Source organism: Rhinolophus sinicus, chromosome 5, assembly GCF_057876585.1.
Source record: "Rhinolophus sinicus isolate RSI-liver-muscle chromosome 5, RSI-T2T, whole genome shotgun sequence".
NCBI classification, from domain to species: Eukaryota; Metazoa; Chordata; class Mammalia; order Chiroptera; family Rhinolophidae; genus Rhinolophus; species Rhinolophus sinicus.
The window spans coordinates 96,141,612-96,159,739 of record NC_142505.1 but is presented as its reverse complement, the minus strand read 5'-3'; the positions used below and the strand labels follow the sequence as shown (position 1 = coordinate 96,159,739).

Sequence of the window (18,128 nt, the reverse complement as noted above, 5' to 3'; positions counted from 1 at the left end):
GCTAAACCTGCTGGATTTCCCCCTCCTCTTTGATTAGGTTTGCTTTTATTCTGAATTGAGGGGAGAATTGTGGTTGTCCTGATGACAGACAACCATCTCATCCACTCATGCAAAGATGTGGGTCGTAATATGGTGGTTGACAGGCCAGAGAGGAACATATCCCCTTCCACTCCATTTGGACTGACCCTTAACAATGGGTCTTGAAACAAGGAGCCCAGTGAGGCCTTTGCCTCCTGAAAGCTAATGGGCTCGCACTCGTGGTGAAGTGGTCAAGAACTCAGTGGTGATAGTTTGTTCTCTGCTTCTTGGTTCCATTCTTAGCTCAAATCGTGCCTTTGTTTACAGGCCATAGTGTATGAAGGCCAAGACAAGAACCCAGAAATGTGCCGAGTCTTGCTCACACATGAGATCATGTGCAGGTAAGCAATACCTTGTTCTCTCCCTTTAATTAGCAAAGAGAAGATGAATTGGTTATCTCAAAGCTAGGTGAACTCAGGTCTGCTTGGGGGTCCACATTGATCCTGCTTCTATGAGACTATCTAAAAAGAACTGTGAGATGTTGAGTATTTGGTACTAAATTGTCAGGCATCAGAGTGGTTCTCAATTATTTATTAGATTTCATCCTGTAAGACATACATTTCCATTTTGATACCACACTGTTAATGGGCACAAAGCAGTGCCCTCCCCTTCTTCCTTTCAATCGAATAAAATACAATATTACCCTTTTAGTGTTAATATATGCGCTCAACTGCGTCGCTAGTAAAATGAGTAAGAGTTCTACTGATGTCCGCAGAAGCCTCTGTTTGGATAAGATTTGAAAGCGATGGTTCCCCTTTTTAATTCTCCCACTTAAAAATGTGACTGTCCATACCTAGGCATCATTTCTCCTTAAATGGAATGTGGGTTTTCTTTTTTCCCCCCTTGACTCTGATCTTTAAATCTTAGTTAACCTTAGTATATAACTGCCAGTGTAGCTAATATTTCTCAGGGTTAGTGATCTTTTAGAAGGGTATCAAAGATGAACCCCCAAAAGGTATAAAGATGCATGCCATCCCCAAGTGAGTGTCTTTTTTTTTTTTTTTTTTTGCCTGATGTTAGTCGGAAGCTACATTTGAAAACAGGCAAATGGACCAAATTCACATCCATAGCCTCAGCCAGTCCTTCCACATGTGAGCGACTAGGCCAGAGAACACCCTTTTAACTTTGCAGTTTAGGATTCTTATTCTACATAAAATAACACTGGCACTTTGCTCCCAATATATTCTGAGTAATTGGATAAAGCATGAAAATGCCACTATGCATCGGAGAAAGGCTCCTAATTGCTTTGTTAGCCATGCAGGCTCTCCCTGGCACAAAGCATGCTTGGCTCCTGACTCTTACTGACCAATCCGGTTAGGGCTTCAGCTGCCACTTCAGCATGGGTGGGCTTTATTTGTTGTTCATGGACTAGTGGGGAACTCAGTCTTAAAACCCTGTAAGTGGAAATAAAATAGGAAGGCCTAATGTGTTTTCTTAGTGAAATCCCAAATATTAACTACTTCTTTATAATTGTGTATATATCTAAAGATTTCCTTTTTTTTTAATTTCTTTTTTTAAAAAACATACTTCTAATGTATTATTTTAAAATACACAGGAGTTTCACAAGTTTTGCTTCAGTGATTTTAAAATTTGTTAATTATTCAAACAACAACAACAACAGGTTGCTTTTCTCTAACTTTAAAGCAGTAGCAAACCCCAAAAATATGGCTATGGATTTCTTAGAAGATGTTATTAGGCAAAAATTAGTGCTAAACTGTCTATAGCAATTGTACGATTAAAGCTGAGTCATACTTTTCAGAATTAAATGAGTAAAATCATCTTGAAAAGCATTAAAAATAACCTCCTTTGTACTACTGTTTTTTAGACTGTACATATCTCTATTTCAGCTTCCCGCAATTAGCATGTCATTGGAATGAATTTTCAGTGTTCTAATACATGTGATTCTAGCGAAATAGGAGACAGACAGGAAGATGGATCTCAACCAATAGGCCAACTAATGTCTATGTATCATAGATTTGCATCTCATATCTGTACATTTTTGGACGATGCTAGGAATAATTCTATTCTTGAAATACTTAAAGATATATTGTGCCTTTCACACACAAGCCTACCCTCTATTAATGCAGTTTATATTTTTCTTGTTCTTAAAATTCATTGGTCGAGAAAGTACTTTATTATGCTGGTTGGTGTGCTTTACTGCTGATGCTCTTTCTATTTTTCAGAAACATAAAAATAGCAAAAATAAAATCCTCAAGCCACTGAAGGCAAATGATGATGTTTGTATTGCATGGCTGAGAGGGAAAAGCCATATTCAAAATGTCATCCTGTTACTGTTACAGATTATGATTTTGCTGGCTGCCTATGGATGTGGAAGGGGTACTGTTTGTTTACTAGGCCGCCATGACCCTATTACACAAACCTGTCATCTATTGTGTGGCTAACACTCTTTTAAATTGCAAATCTGATGCTCTTTAGGGGGCTTTAGGAAAAAAAAAAATCTCACTTTCCACACCATCCTATTTCTCTTGATTTCTTGCCTGTTGTAAGTGGAAGTTGGGATGTGCTGAATTTGCACCAGGGGTGCAAATGCAGGCTCAATTATAAGCATAAAATTAGAGTCTGTTCACCATTAATCAGCCTGGCTAATTGCTATGCACCACCATTAGCCATATGGTGTGAAAGACAGCTTGCTCTCCCCAAGATGAAATTTCTTCATTGCAGACATGAAATAGTGAGGGCTCTGGATTTTAAAATAGCATGTTTTAGATATTTAATTCCTAAACAACTTTCTGCAGTGCTTTCTGTCAAGGCTAACGGCACAATAAAACTTTGCGTTTATGTCACAAAAGCTGTATGTTTATAGTACATTGGAGCAATGGTAAATGAGACACAGAGAATTTACATCGACAGGAAAGGGTTTGGGATGATTCTGTTTTGTGGCAGGGAAAGGTAAAAGAAAAAGGGAAAAAACAAGAAAGAAAGAAAAACCCCAGGAAGTTGTGTCTCATGTGGTTGCAAATTGAAGAAATCCATTTGGTCTCTTTCTGAGAGTAACCCCATGGCATGAGCTTGCTAAACGACTTGCTGCCATTGCATTATAATTATTGCCACTCTTTGAGACAAAACCTCTTTGACTTGATGGCATAGAGCTCTTTCTGTGGAATTCTGGGAGAATTTCTGCATGTTTTGGTAAATTGGAATCTATCATTACATTTTGCTAATACCTGGTGGTTAAGTTCTTAGAATAATATGGCCCCATTAAGGTTTTTTTTTTTTTTTAAAAAGATAGAGTCCATAAGGGATTTGATTATAAGTGCATCTGAACATCCTGTGTTTAAATGGAAATGGAAAATAGGTACTATGCTTGGTAGGTGAACCCAGGTCCCGACCTCCCAGGCAGGCTGAAGCAGATTTGCTCTTTCCAGTGCGCAGGGTGGATAAGTGCTCTGTTGAGGGGAGCACGCTAGTCCCATTATTAGTGCCTGGCTTTTTGTGGGGGTCTGAGTTAGCTCTCACGGGTAGCCTCTCCCTCGATCTGGCCTCTTCTTGCTTCCTCTTTTGCTGGCTTATTCTGATTTTGTCCGATTCCCACTTCAGCAGGGTTTCTTCAGGACAGCATCCCAGACCCTCGTCCTGAGTTTCGTCCCCTTTTAGGCATTCTGATTATGTCCTGTGCTTTTCCTTCAGAGCACTCCACACATTGTAACTGTGTCCACGGCCTGTCATTTTTGGTTGGACTAAGAGTTCCTTGTAGGCAGGGAAGGTACTCAGTTTTCCTCCGTGCCTCAGTTGTCTGTGTGTGAAATAGGGGGAAATATTGTTTCTTATAGGTGGGGGTTAAGATGAAATGCTCTAATCCCCGTAAATGCGGATCATGGTGCCTATGGCACAGTAAGTGTTGAATGTCTATTGTTATTATTAATAGTAGTAGCAGGAGCAGCGTTATCCACAGTGTCTAGCCAGGTGCCTGGCGTGCAGTTGCTCAGAGTGAAAGATTGATAAGAGAGCACTGAAAGGAAGTGTCTACTAAGTACGTTTTAATGTACTTTGTTTACTCTGGCGATGGTGTGAAGGATGTTTGCATTCATTCTTTTAGCACCTACTGTGTTGGCGGAGCCAAAAAGGACTGGGTTCTGCAGTAGGAGAGTTTGCGGGTTAGCCTGGGAGGGGAGACCTGTAGGCAGGTAACTCGACTGCGTTGTAGGAAGGGTTGGCTGTGATGACAGGTAAGCAAAGGACTGAGGCCATTCGGAGAAGGAGGACATACTTGTGGTGGATAATAGCCACAGGAATGGGGAGGAAGGTGAGAGAGGCGCACGAAGAAGTGGATGGGCCCATTTGTTGGTGGTCCAGGCAGGATTTCTCTGTGGAGAGGTCTACAGCTGGGGGGACCTGTGGCCTGGAGCTCGGAAAAGTCAGGGTGAAAGCTAATCTACTTCAGATAACCCACTTCACTTCCCAAAGGTGAGAGTTGAAGCTGTTGTCTTTCAAGGGACCGACAAGGATGGGAGAATAGAAAGAGAAGGGCCCTTGGATACGTTCTTGGGGAATAATCACATTTACCAAGGAAGGAGGGTGTGTTTGAGAATCAGGGAAAAGAGCCTTGATCATATAGAGCATTGAAATAAAGGGAGAGTGTTTCAGGAAAAAAGAAGGAGGAAGCTTCCTTTTTCTTCTCCTTCTTTTTTTTTAAGAGAATGAGAAAACTTGACAATATGTGTAAACTCAGGACAAAATGAACTTATTCTTACAACGATTAATCAGACTATACAGATAATTCCTATATCTCACTCTCCAGCCCCTTTGGCTCAATAGGTAAGATACAGTGGTACCTCTGTTTTCGAACATAATCCACGAGTTGTGAAATGTTCAAAAACAGCCGACAGTGAGGCCTCACGAGCTTGCTCTCAGTGGAAGCCGTGTGGCATGTTTGACTTCTGAGTTGTGTTCGAAAACCGAAGCATTTACGTCCGGGTTTATGGCATTCATAAACCAAAATGTTTGTCAGTGGAGATGTTCGAAAACTGAGGTACCACTGTATTTTGATTTTTACTGTAAAGCTTAGAGATGTATATGATGGTTTTCTCCAGTTGAGAGAGCCTCTACTTAGAAGAAGAAATTCCATTGTCGCTAAAATGAGGATTGGCAGGTCCCACGACTAGGACACATCGAGCTGCTTCTTGCCCTGATTTATGTGTGACCGGAGCTGTGTGTCAGCTCACTGGCGATACACCACCTGTGTTAGCCTAAGGAAGAGACTCATAAGTTGGCTTTTCCCTGGGTGTGCAGAATTCTCCGGGATGTGCACGAGCCTACTGGGGAAAGGGCCACTGTTTTGAGTCTACAGTGTACGTACAACACTCTGGGTACCCACTCTTGTGACGGGTCACATTGCTCTCCTGCCACTTGGCTTACAGGTGGAGAAAGGATGTGAAATAGTGGGAGTCCTGCTTTGTGACAAAGCACATTAGGAAACTCCAAGCCCCCTATAGATGCTTTTGGAAATGAATACCAGGTGTGGGCCTGGTACAGTGCCTGACACACCTAGTAGGAGCCTAAGAAATACCGTTCTGAGTGGATGAAGATACATTAGTCCCACAGGAATGAGGGCACATAATCATCACTGTGCATTCTTTCCTTACCCGGTAACTTTTCCTTTGAAGTGCTTTTGCATCTGTTGTCCCATGTGCTATATCGTTTCATCCTGAGCCCTCTTCTGTGTTAAACGTTACGTGAACCTGTTCTCTTTTTCAGCCTGTCCTTGGTTAATGCCTATTTTGTGTATGGTAGAGGTTGGAGCCCACCTTTTTTGGTCCTTCTGAGTTTAGCGGAAGAAATGAGGGGCAGTTCAGCTTAGAGCAGCGAGGGCTCTTGGGCAGGAAAGGCTGTCATGGGAAGGACAGGTCTTTGCTTGGTACTGAGGTCAGAACTAGGAGGCCACAGGGGGTGGATGTCAGCTCAGTCTAAGGGAAGATCTTCCTTCCCTAGTGACAGTTAAGTTTTAGTATTTTAATAGGAAAGTAATAATGCAATACAAAGCAGAAAACTACAGGTGTATGTAAATAAGATAGATACCCTCCATTCTTCCCCACTTCTAATTCCACTCCTAGAGGTTACAGTTTTGAAGTTTCTATTCATTTGTTCCAGAAATATTGTATGAGGTCTTAGTGTGTCAGGCTCTGTTCTAGTTGCTGGAGATTTAAGGGTGAATAAAAAAGTCTAAGATCCCTGTCCTTGTGGGGTTTATATTCTAGTGTGAGAGACAGACAATAAGGAAGAAGACGAGTAAATATAAAATATAATGTGGCGAGCGCTGGGAAGAAAGTCGGAGCAGGATAAGGGGGTTGAGAGCTCTGGGCTAGTCAGGGAAAGCCTGTCTAAGGCAGTGACTTTGTGCGGAGATTTGAGTGAAAGGAGGGGGTGAACCATGCTTGTGGCAAGTTCTCTTTCACTCCCTCCCTCCCTTACCCTCTCTCTTCCACATTTTTCTCCCAGAAATAGGATCATACCAAACATACTGTCCTGCAACTTGGTTTTGTCAATTCACAATATAATATAATGCACAATATAATGATAGTGCCTAAAAACTCACCTTCATTCGTTCTAATGCACAGAATTTCATATGTACATGTATATACTATTGATAGGTATACACATATACATACATGTCTCATATATGTGTGTGTGCATATACACACACATATACACACATATATATATTATGTATTTTTAAAAGTAGGCTCAGCTGTAGATACTGTTTTGTTGCTACCCCAGGTGCACAGCAAAGCCCAAGAATAACATTTTGGGAATGATGGCTGTGTAATGCAGGGACGTCACCTGAGAAGTAGGAACCTGTGGGCTGTTTTTCATCGTACTTTGCCCATTTTTAAAATAAATGTTACGTGACCTCCAGCCCCTTGATTCTCTTTTCTCTCTCTTTCATCCCTCCATTTTATTCCTGTTCTATCCTTCCTTCTACACTTCTGTTCTTTGCATGTGGCTGTTCCCCTAGGTCCCCGGGGGCACAGTACTGAGGGGTGGTCCTCATTTATGCTATTCTTCAATTCATCTGGCTTTTTTCAAAGGCATTTCTATTTTAAGGAGATGAGGACAGTGTTTAAGTCAAAGGACAGATCTCTGGCTTAGTGTGGCACTTGCTTGGGGGAGGTGGTTTGGTATATGGGGTGGGGTGGGAATGAACCTTCCTTCCATCAGCAGTGCCTGCCCAGAGGGTCAGCTTGGCTTTCTTCATCTGTTACCTTTGTATTTTCTTGGATTGTATTGCCCCCCCCCAATACATTACATTCATTCATGAGTCAGTCAGTCAATCAATCAATCAATCAATCAATCAATATTTGAACTTCTCTGCTCTATTCCAGGCCTTATGCTACTCCTTAGGTAAATAAACTTGATAGTTTCTTCCTTTATGAAGCATACGGATTGATGAAGGAGAAGATAGCAACAAAAAAATACACAAATATATATGTAAGAATATAATTTGCGTTGTGTTAAGTGCCCTGAAAGGAAAAACCAAGAGAAACCTAATTTTGATTAAGGGCAGGTGTCAGGGCCAACATCTCTGAGGAAAGAGGCTAGAGACTGAGGTCTGAAGGGGGAGCAGGTCAGGGGTCCAAGGAGGAGCAGAGCAAGAGGGAGGCTGGGCTGGGCCTCGGCCTGAGGCCACACTGAGTGTGCCACATCAGAGAGATTGAAATTGGCCAGTGAGACTGGAGCTTGGCAAGTTGGAGGAGAGTGACAGGAGATTGGGAGGTGGTCTGGCATCATGTCATGCCTTAGATTTATTCTAAGTGCTGTGAGAAGGCATTAAAAGGTCTTGGGCAGTGAAGTGACACGGTCCCATTGACATTTTGAAAAGATCACTCTGGCTGTTGCAGGGAGTACCGAGTGGAGGCAGTGAGCCCAGGTGGGAGGCCACTGTAGGAGTCCAAGGGAAATGAAAGTGACTTGGAGAAGGGTGGTGGCAGTGGGGAGGGACAGAAGCAGAGAAGCTGGAGCTGTAGGTTCTAGTCCACAATTATCATCATGCAAATTGCAAGAGTCCCTCCCTGGAGGGCATTTAGTCCTGGCAGGACCTTGGTGAGGGTGTGGCCACTGGGGACTTGCATTGCCCGCTTGCTGTTTTGAAAAAGAAAGGAATAAAATAGGAAACATAAAGGAGAAACAGGCCTTCCCATTGATTGTTTTTTTTTTTTTTCCCTGGGTAAAGGGAGTCTTGGGCTGCTGTTGGCCACATGCTGTCTCTGCAGAGCACAGGGCAGCCTTGCTAGAATTAGAGGAGGAGGCTGGAGGAGGAAGGAGCAGGGAGTGATAATGGCACCAACCCTGCACTTAGTCGGCCCAGTCCTGGAGCCTGCTTCATGCCCTTATTGCATTGAATCTGCACCCCCTCACTTAGAGGTGGGTAGTGCAATTGCTCCCTTTTACAAGTGAGGAACCTAAGACTGTGAGAGGGAGGACCTTGCTCAGGTTGCCACAGGTAGCTCTTTCTGTTCCCAGAGCCAGTATTCTTAACCACCATGCTCTTCTGCCCCTTGGAATGGAGGCGTAGAGGACCAGATCTCAGGGAGGATGGAGCTGAGTTTTGAAATGATTTTTTGGCATGCATTCCAACTACTGTACTTCTCCTTCCCTTGTTCCTTCACGTGCCTCTTACCTATTTGGGAGACTTGGGGCTTTCTACTCACAGAGCACTGGTATAGCAGAACTCAGACCTGGAGGAAATCATCCCCTCTGACTCAGAAAGGCAAAGGTTAGAAGGCGGTGTGCTGGTTTAGCTGGGGCTTTGACAAAGGAGACACAGCTCTTAGTATTGCTTTCTGAAGACAGGAAAGACAAAGCAGAATTAGCCCCAAATTTGGAAGCTGATTCTCTTCTCAGGCATATAGTTACAGCCAGGAAAGAGACTTCCCAGCTTTAGTGGAAGACTCCCTATGCAGCAGTGTATTTCTGGGTCCTGAAAATGAAGTTCAATGTTTGGTTCTCTCTGGCAGCTCTCTAAATTTAGGTTCTATGATTCACTAAGTTGAGTGTGTGTGTGTGTGTGTGTGTGTGTATGTACACACATACACATGTGTGCCTGTGTAAGAAAGAGGGAGAAAAATGCCTGTGTAATTTGTGGTGTTTGGTAATGTATAACCCTTGGATAGCTTCCTCACCTCCTCGACTGATCAAATAAGTGCTTTTATAGTGTGCCCCAGTCGCCATGTTTTTTCCGCAAACAAGTATCAGGTGAAAACTATCCTTGACCATGGGTAATTTTCAAAAACCATAATTTTTCTCCTTTTAGAAGCATCTTAGTTAAAAAAATACTGACATCTTAGGCTCACAGCTGGGGTGGGTGATTTTCTTGCCATGGCTGCTTTTTCTCTGACCTAATAAAGAACATCCCCTGTCAGGGCTGTGCTAAGCCTTTCGATCAATTGTCCATAGTACTTCTGGAAAACTTAAATGATAGCCGGCGCAGGGCACACAAGTCAGAGGACATGTTGATCTCTTGTTTATCTTAATTATTGTGTTGTACTTTTATTCTCATGAAGATGGTTCAAAAACAAACAATTATAGCTTTCGGATTTTGAAAAGCCTACGGTTGAAGGAAGTATCTCCCGTAAAAAAGAAAGGAGAAGAGAAAGGAATCCATTTAATACAAAACGACTGGAGGGGGAGAAATCACTCATACCTCATTATTGACGCATTCCACAATTAGCGTGATCTAGAGGGAAGAACGTTTGAGCCACCCACAACCCTGAATATTCTCATTGGGTAGATATAATAATAATGCATTTCACAGTGAACTCTTCCAATACCGCGGGCAGTGATGGGGAGACCCCATCTCAGGGCTGTCAGCCGGCTCCCAGAGATTCCCTCTCCCTCCCTCCTTCTTTGTGCAGGGAGAGGTTAAGCCTGGCCATTAACCCATAGGTGACCCACATAGAATGTTCTGTCCCAGGGATCCGTTGATTGCCAGGTATGGCTTTGTGGTAATTCTAGCATTTGCAACCCAGCAATTTGAACCTTCTGTCTGCCTAAATGATGATTTTACATTGTAATGGTTGTACTAAATCCTTTCGCTTTTGCTCCATAGCCGCTGTTGTGACAAGAAAAGCTGTGGCAACCGAAATGAGACTCCCTCAGATCCAGTGATAATTGACAGGTAGGGACCACTACTTTCACTGGATTCTTATTCCTCATTATAATGAAACACCTGCCTTGTGTCGCTCATGGGCGAGGGTTAGGAATGCATGTGGCCGAAATTTGCCTGTTTGGTCATGACTTAAGACGCGCGGAGCGATTGCGATCCCTGGGAAAACCATATGGAATGTTTTTTGGAGGCCTGTTTTCTTGGATTGCCCTGGTTCTGTGTCTGATTCATGCTCCTAAAGGAATCTTTTTTTTTTTTTTTCTTTCCTGACTTTCTGTGGCTCAGTTCTCATGCTGTGCCAGGAAGCTTCAGAAATAAAATAATAATAGTTTGTGATTTATGAAATGTGGTAGGGTGCTTATAAATATTTAACTTTTATTTGAAAAATGTTTGAATCATTATCACTTTTAGCTACAGTAGTTCTGTTGGATGTAATCCATCTACATTTTAAGGTTTTATTTATGCATAAAAGCAGTTTTAAAGAGATCTGTGAACCAAGATTTTCTACTGTTATTTCCTGGGTTTGATTGTAGCGCATCCTGTATTGTAAGTTGATTAATTTATCCTGCTTGTCTTAATTATCATGTTTTTAAACAGATCCATGTTACTAATCTGACATGACCAAGGAAATCACTGTAGAACAATAAATCTGCTTTAGTTGTTTGGTGCGATTTCAAGCCAGTGTGTGTGCTATGATGTGAAATCGCCTTCCAAATATTCATTTTACATTTTAATTATTGAAATTCGTTGTATGGAAACAGGTATGGTAAACCATTTGTTACATAACATTACTCACTGAGAGTTAAATCGCCTGGAAGGTTTATAGATACGGTCAGTTGTCAGCTAGCAAAAGAGCCAGCACCCTCCACTAGCTGGAAAAGAGCCTGCAAATAAGACTCACTGATCCCCCATTGAGGAAATCTACAGCCGAACAAAAGTCCCTTTTTGGGTCTGGTAATATTGATTTTTGACCAAAAAACCCTCACTTATCTGTCTTTCCAATTCGAACGTTTTGGGGCTGCTTTCCCATTTTTCAGTTAACTGAAAAGTGTTGGCTTTATCATAATTTGTGTCACAACATTGATCGTTGATTTTGACTTATGTGGTTCTTCAGGCTTAAACCCAATTTGGTTGCCAAGTAGCTTTATAAAGCTTACATTTCAATCAGGTATTTTAATTAAATATCTCACTGATATTCACTAACAACATACATTTTGCTTGATAAATAAGTATTAATATACTTGATTCAAAGTTAATACGTGTGTGTTTACTGTGTAGTGAGGTTGTGTGCTGCCTGTAGAATTCGAAAAGCATGTGTATCTGTGAGAGCAGGTGTACCCTTCATGTCATTTCTTTTTCTGCAATGGAAGATACATCTTCAAATGAATAGGATAAAAAAATAAGTATAACCTATTATGCTGTTGGTTTCATTTAAATACACCTCTTCAAAATACCACGTGTTATTTTAAGCAAGTTTCTCTTACTCATCCATTAAAAAGAAAGTGTTCTGATCAAAGGACCAGCCCAAATATTCCCCCAAACTTTGAAACTATAAGCATTTTGTCCTCCCACACGGTTCCTTTTGGTTTAGATGATGACGAGAACCTTACCTTGCCACCCGCAATGAAAACACTTTTTTTTTTTTGCTTGTGAATGGGTTAAGCTTTTAAGTTCTTCGTTTGGTTTTAAGCCGTGACTCTGATATAGAAGGTTGATATGACTGTGGTTTGAATAACATTTGATTTTGACCTGTTCCTGTGGGTTGCGATGGCATAAGAAACTTGACTCAGCAGCACTGTAATTAGCCCGGCCCGTGTTTTTGAAACAGGATTGTGTTACCTGGATTGTATTAGTGTGGCTTCTATTGTTGCCGCCTTGCATCTGTCCCAGTAGGGTACTTAAAACCTTTTCTTGGCTGGGGTAGTTCAAACAATTTAGGCAAAATAAGTACGCACTTTATACTGTTGGTGGCTTTGGAGATATTGCTCATGACATTTATCCTTTTCATTTTTCCCCCCTTTTTGGTTTGACAAAGTGGAAAACAGTGTGTAGCCAATGTTGGTCTCTTAAGAGAGGAGAGTTTTAAAAACGGCTGAAACCCAGTGCGTCTGCACAACTCCCAACATAGGTTTATTTGCTGGCTGTTGCCACTGTCTCCTATGAACTGTCTTTTCAAGCAGTGATGCCAGCTGATATGCAAAACCCCATTTAGCTTTTCTTATTTGCATCTGAGTTTTCAGAATTTATTTGTCCTTCAGTCTGCCAAAGGTTTTAAAAGCTCCAGTGTTGTCTATGCTGATATGTGAAACTTCCATTTTTAATGATGAGCGAAAAGAATAACAAGAAAAGAACTTACACAAGTAAGGGAAAAATAGAAAAGATTTTTTCAGTTTTATCAAATTGCTGCAAAGGAAAAAAAAAAGGCAACCGTGTTTGAATTTCATAGCTTCCAATTTGATTCTATATTACTGATTGCATAATATCTGTGTTACGTGCTTAGGGCTTGATTTGTTTTCAGATTTATGGATGTGAATCCCTGCATATTTTGTAAAAATAGGTTATGGGGCCCGCATTCAGTAGCAATGGTAACTGTTTTTACAAGACGCATACAATATGCCGTTATAGAGCTGAGGGTACAGGCAATCCCTGGGTTAGGATTTCCCAGTTTTCACACACATTTACCTTCTGGGCACCAATAATTTTTCAGCTCCCTTTGCTTGTCCTTCAGATTTTGGAAGAACACTGCTATTTTTACCAGTCAAAAGACTTTTAGCAGTGGTTATTCAGGAAAACTATTTATAGGGTAGATAGAAGAGGCTTTCGGTCATACGACAGTGGTGCAGGGTAAGCTATTTCTGTGTTGAATTTTGGCTGTATTATTTCTGCCAGTGATTTGGGGACATCAGCTTGGCATAGTCTATCCAAAAACTGGAATTAACAAAATCGGGAGTTGCATACTGTGATTTAGAAAATGGGTTTCTACTTCATTATTTTATAATAGCATGCAACAAAATAAGAAAAATATGACCAAACTCATTTTACAATTGTGGCAATTTGTCAAGTCACTTTGAAAAAGTTTGTTGGAAAATTCCTGTAAATGTAGGGAGCGTGCATCTGGAGTTGACTGCCAGGTTATATTTCTGCCTGATGCCAAATGACTTGATTAAGCATATAAAACCCAGGCTGTGCCCAATGATCCAGATATTTGGGCTGTGTAGACATGGGAAAAGTCAAATGTATTATGTTTAATAGCTGATGACCAGGAACTAATAACAGCAAATTTCATTATTGTTGAGGTAAAGGGCTATGTGTAGTAATTATTGTTAAAGTAAAAAGCAAAAAATTACTTGCAGTTATTGAATTAAGGTGGAGATTGATTTAACATATTCACACAGTAACTCATATTTGAATTTAAAAGGTTTGCAATAAAATTCGTGTTTAGAAATTGAATAAATTGTAGTTTTATTACCACATTGGATATTCTTGTGTCCTAACCTTTTTCCTTGCAGTTATCTTAGTTCAATAAATAAAACCTCATTAGACTATTCCCATTTCAACGAGTTTATTAAATTTTGCAGGAGTAATTAGCATAAGCTGTGCTAATTTTTCTGGAAGACTAATGAGGGAGGTTCTTAATTAGGTTTTCTTTGTAAGAATCAGAAAAGATGATAATGACAAAAGTCACATAGGGTAGTCTGATTTGGGAACCTAGTTTTTCTGAATCTATAAAAAAGCTTCCATTTCTATGTGGAAACTTCTTTATAAATGCTTGAACCAAACATATTAAGTGTGCAGACTGTTATTCCGTAGCTAGTTAGTTAGGATTACCATCCATTCTTGATTTGCTTCACAAAACTCTTTATTTTCCTACCCGTGACTCACTAAACTCTTTGCGCAGTGACATGGATGAATACAGATGGTCTTACAAAAACATTTTTTTCCCCTCCAAATTATACTCCAGGATTCCTTTTACATAGAGCCCTAAAGTTTCTTGTCAGATTTGTGTCACTTATTTCCAAGTAGGGCAGGATGGGGGATGGCTCAATATTTCTTTGTATGTTTGGTTTTTCAATTTAGGATCAGTGCGATTGATGGAATAGTTAGACCACTAAGGGAAAAATAAGAGCCCAATTTTTCATTGCCTTGTAGTATGAATCCGGAGCAGTTATCAAGTGGATTCTTGTTTTTAATAGAGAGAAATAATAAGGGATGAAATTCCTCCTCAAATTACGTTCTCCTGTCTCATGTGAATTTAGATGTAGTCCTTTTCAAGATATGTGGCTGCAGTAACCTGCAAGTTTTGAGTTCCTCAGCCAGTATTGAAAACATGAATTTTTAAAGCCTGTCCACTAAGATACCTCTAAAGGTTTTGGATTTGCTTATTGTAACCTTAACAGATTTGTCTTTCTTTTCCATTTATGTGAATCCCCATATCTATGTTTGAGATGTAAGCTTTGACATGCAACATAAAAAAAAACTACAAATTTTGAGTTTTGTAGCATGAGACACCTAGCCTGTTTGGAATTACTATTCTTCAAGGCCACACTTACTCAAGGGTGTCCTAAAAAGAAAAGAAAAGAAAACAAAACAGAACAAAAAAACCCTATATTTGTCTTTTCCAGTATTTTCTAAAGATCTTCCACATCTAGGTCACTTTCATTTAGGTAACACTCATTGGGTTTGTTTTATGATTATTGGCTGAAATAGAATGTTCAGGAGTGAAAAATATCAGAATGCTTTTTTTACCTGTTGTTTTTACAGGCTGTTTATCATATGAGTAGAGAAAGTTAACCATGTCAGGGTTGTTCAAAGAACCAATTTTATTTAAGATTCATTCGTCATCTAAGAGATACAAATGCTGTGATCGGACTTTTCAGAAAAGTGCAGTGTTGTCTTATCCCCAAGCTAATTTCTTAATTAAATTGATTCTGATGTAGGTATATAACAGATATATTCATTTGTATAATAGGAAAATAATAGTAAAACGTTAGAATTAGGATATAATTGTGTGGGTATTTCTTTTTTTAACCATCGAGCAGAGTGGGGTATATCCCAATTCCTACATTCACAATCATAAGATTGTGATGGCATCTGGGCCCCTCAACAATAAATGACTCCCCTCTGTCTTTCATCATCGGATGTAAATCCCCAAATTCATTAACAATTTTTTTCTTTTTTATCTTCTGTAAAAATAAAGCCCTCAACTAACATGAACATAAACATATACTTTTATTAAAGTTGCAAATGAGGCTTTTAGTCAGAGTTTCCTGGCTTCATTTCATTTTTAATATTTTGGTCTTCATCCAGTTTTTAGAAGGACCAACCACTAAACATAATCCCTCTGTAAGATACACAAATGGCTGTCTGGGGTATGAAAAACCAAAGGTGTAAATGCATTTCTTGGAGTTCCGATAAGCCTTTATGCCACCTGATTTCCTAAGCTTGAATGCTCAGTTAAAATAAAAGGAGGAAGAATCCACCCTTTAAAATTGCCTTGGTTGGCTGGAGAGGTTGCATTTTTCTAAAAGTGACAAGCCAGCGTCGACACTGAGCATGAAGTTACGGTTATTTATTAACCCTAGTGTATTTAAACATTTGTTTTCTCACTGGGAATTCATATGTGATTATCAGGAATGAGACTTATGTGAGAGAGTATCATTCTAAATTTTATCATATATCAGATAATACCATTCTGAATATGAGATGAGCCCTGTACATTTCTCTGCAGTTTCCTGCCATGATAAGAAAATAACGAATACAATAAGCTAATAGCAGTCTATATTCCATTTGCTATCAGCTATTCCCAAATACACAACCAGGATGCATTAAAATGCATTTCAAATATGCTGACAATATATCATAATGCAAAGTACTTTTACATGGTATAATACTACTGTAGACACTGTATAATGAACAACAGTGGTTTTCCTGTAAAGGAAATAATGGCAGCAACTTCCAAGAAATGTATTTAACAGAGATTCAGAGAATCAGCTGTGTATATATGTAACTGGCCTGGGTGTCAGCTCATGGTGTGGATTTTTTACCCTGTGTCATCATAACTTTGCTTTTGTAACGGTTCTAGAAAAATACAGAAAAGCAATACAGAGTCCCCTGTGTGTCATCTAGCAACTTTGCACCGTCTGTTTGTGATGAGAATATATCACTGTATTAAATGTGCTTTTTCTAAAAGAAGTTGCTTAGAATGGGGAAAAAAAAAAAACAACCCAAGTGTAACTCTCCATTGATAAATTCCCCTCGTTTCACCCAATTGCCAACACCTGACCAAGCTCTGTAATAAAAATTAACCTGATTTAAAAAACTCTATTTAGAGGTTCTTGTATATAAAGAGATGGTATTTGGGTCGTTTTAAGTTGTGTGAGGTACTGTCTGAAATAGACTACTAATTCTTCCTTCTCTCCCCTCCCCCAGCCCATCCCTCCCTTTACAAACTGTAACTATATACTGTCCTGGACAATATAAAAGTGACCTAAATACTCCAATTGCAATCAATGAAATATGGTGAACAGTACAGGTTTGTCTTTGGTTGCTTGCTGCCTTTAAAGGTGTGGGTAGATGAAGATAAATCTCCCTCCCAAACTCTTTCTCCAGTTACAAGCCTTTGTCCAGAAGCAAATGAAGGTTTTAACGTTACAGTACTTATTGTAATAGAATTTTAATTGCCTTAATCCTACTAAAGTGTGAAGCTGAGTGAGTGAGTGAGTGTGTGTGTGTGTGTGTGTGTGTGTTTGTATGTGTGTGTGTGTATTCTTCAGGGAGAGGAGAGTCAAGCCAAACAAACAAACAAACAAAAACAAAAAAACCCTGCATATTTTCCATGGGAGGCGGGGGTCATATGTGGTAAATGATGCAAAGTTAATGAAACTGATTCCGAGGAAGAGAACGCCATTGGCATTTCATCCGTGTAATGTATACTTCGCTTTCAGTGGGAACAGAGTGGTCTTCAGTATGCTTTGGGGATTTTTATTTTTGAAGGTGAAGTGCCTGGTTCTAGTCTCACACTTGCCTCCAAACCCTACTTGTAATGACTTAACTAGACAAGCTGGCCAATTATATAGCTCGATCCCACAGCATAACCTCCAGAATGGCCCTTGGTAACTATACCATCCCACTAACTGTTTGAGGCACAATAGTTTTGTAAAATAATATAAAGTAATAGTGTTAGCCAACACATCCTTAATAAGATATTGTTCGTGCCTTTGCCATATGCTACAGAGCAGCCTCTCACTCGGTGGGCCTTTTGATTCCTCTCAATAAGATTATTTCAAATACTCTAATCCTGAATCATTGACATGAATACAAAAGCCTAGTGACATCTAATAGATGCCTCTTAGCTTTGCTTTTCCTCTTGTTCCTTTCCTTTTTCTTCTCTTTTTACCTGACAAAAAGCTTATAGACACTTGGGCTCTGTCTCTCAGTAGCAGCATGGGGGTCTCCTCATGAAATATAAAGGAGGAAAAAGGACTGACAGAGGCCCGATAAGCTACAGAGTGAAGGGCCATAGATTAAAAGTAAATGCCAGTAAATCCTACCCTGTACACTTACTTGTTCTTTTATTGTTTTCTTTAACACTTTCAGTGCCAGGGCAGGGGAAAAAAGAGTTTAAAATGATAATCACGTCGCATCTGTGTGTTTTTAAGCTGAACATGGTTACTATATATATTGTATAGGGTTTTGGTAAAATTCTCAAATTTGTGTTCATGTAAAGGTTGCAGTGGCTTAAAAAAAGTAACAATTAATCAGTATCAAGAATCCCGCAAGTACTTTTTTTGCTCATTTGCTGCTCTAGTGACCACATATTGATACTCCTGTGTGGGGAGGTGGATGAATGGGTTGGAAGAACCCTTCTGTAGGGTGTGAATACTGGGGGCTCATGACATAGCATGTCAAGGTTGAACGGATTATTTTATTT

At 40.0% G+C, this 18,128-nt stretch overlaps 1 protein-coding gene across 8 annotated transcripts in view; it reads left to right on the top strand.

Annotated features, from left to right (window-relative positions):
* The window catches only part of EBF1 (EBF transcription factor 1), a 375,520-nt gene that overhangs the window by 14,084 nt on the left and 343,308 nt on the right, over nt 1-18,128 (top strand). For all 8 annotated transcript variants that reach the window (XM_019740498.3, XM_019740508.3, XM_019740527.3 and 5 more), the window contains exons 5-6: nt 346-419; nt 10,142-10,210. In XM_019740498.3, coding sequence (XP_019596057.1) covers nt 346-419; nt 10,142-10,210 — 143 coding nt within the window. The remainder of the gene's footprint in view (nt 1-345; nt 420-10,141; nt 10,211-18,128) is intronic.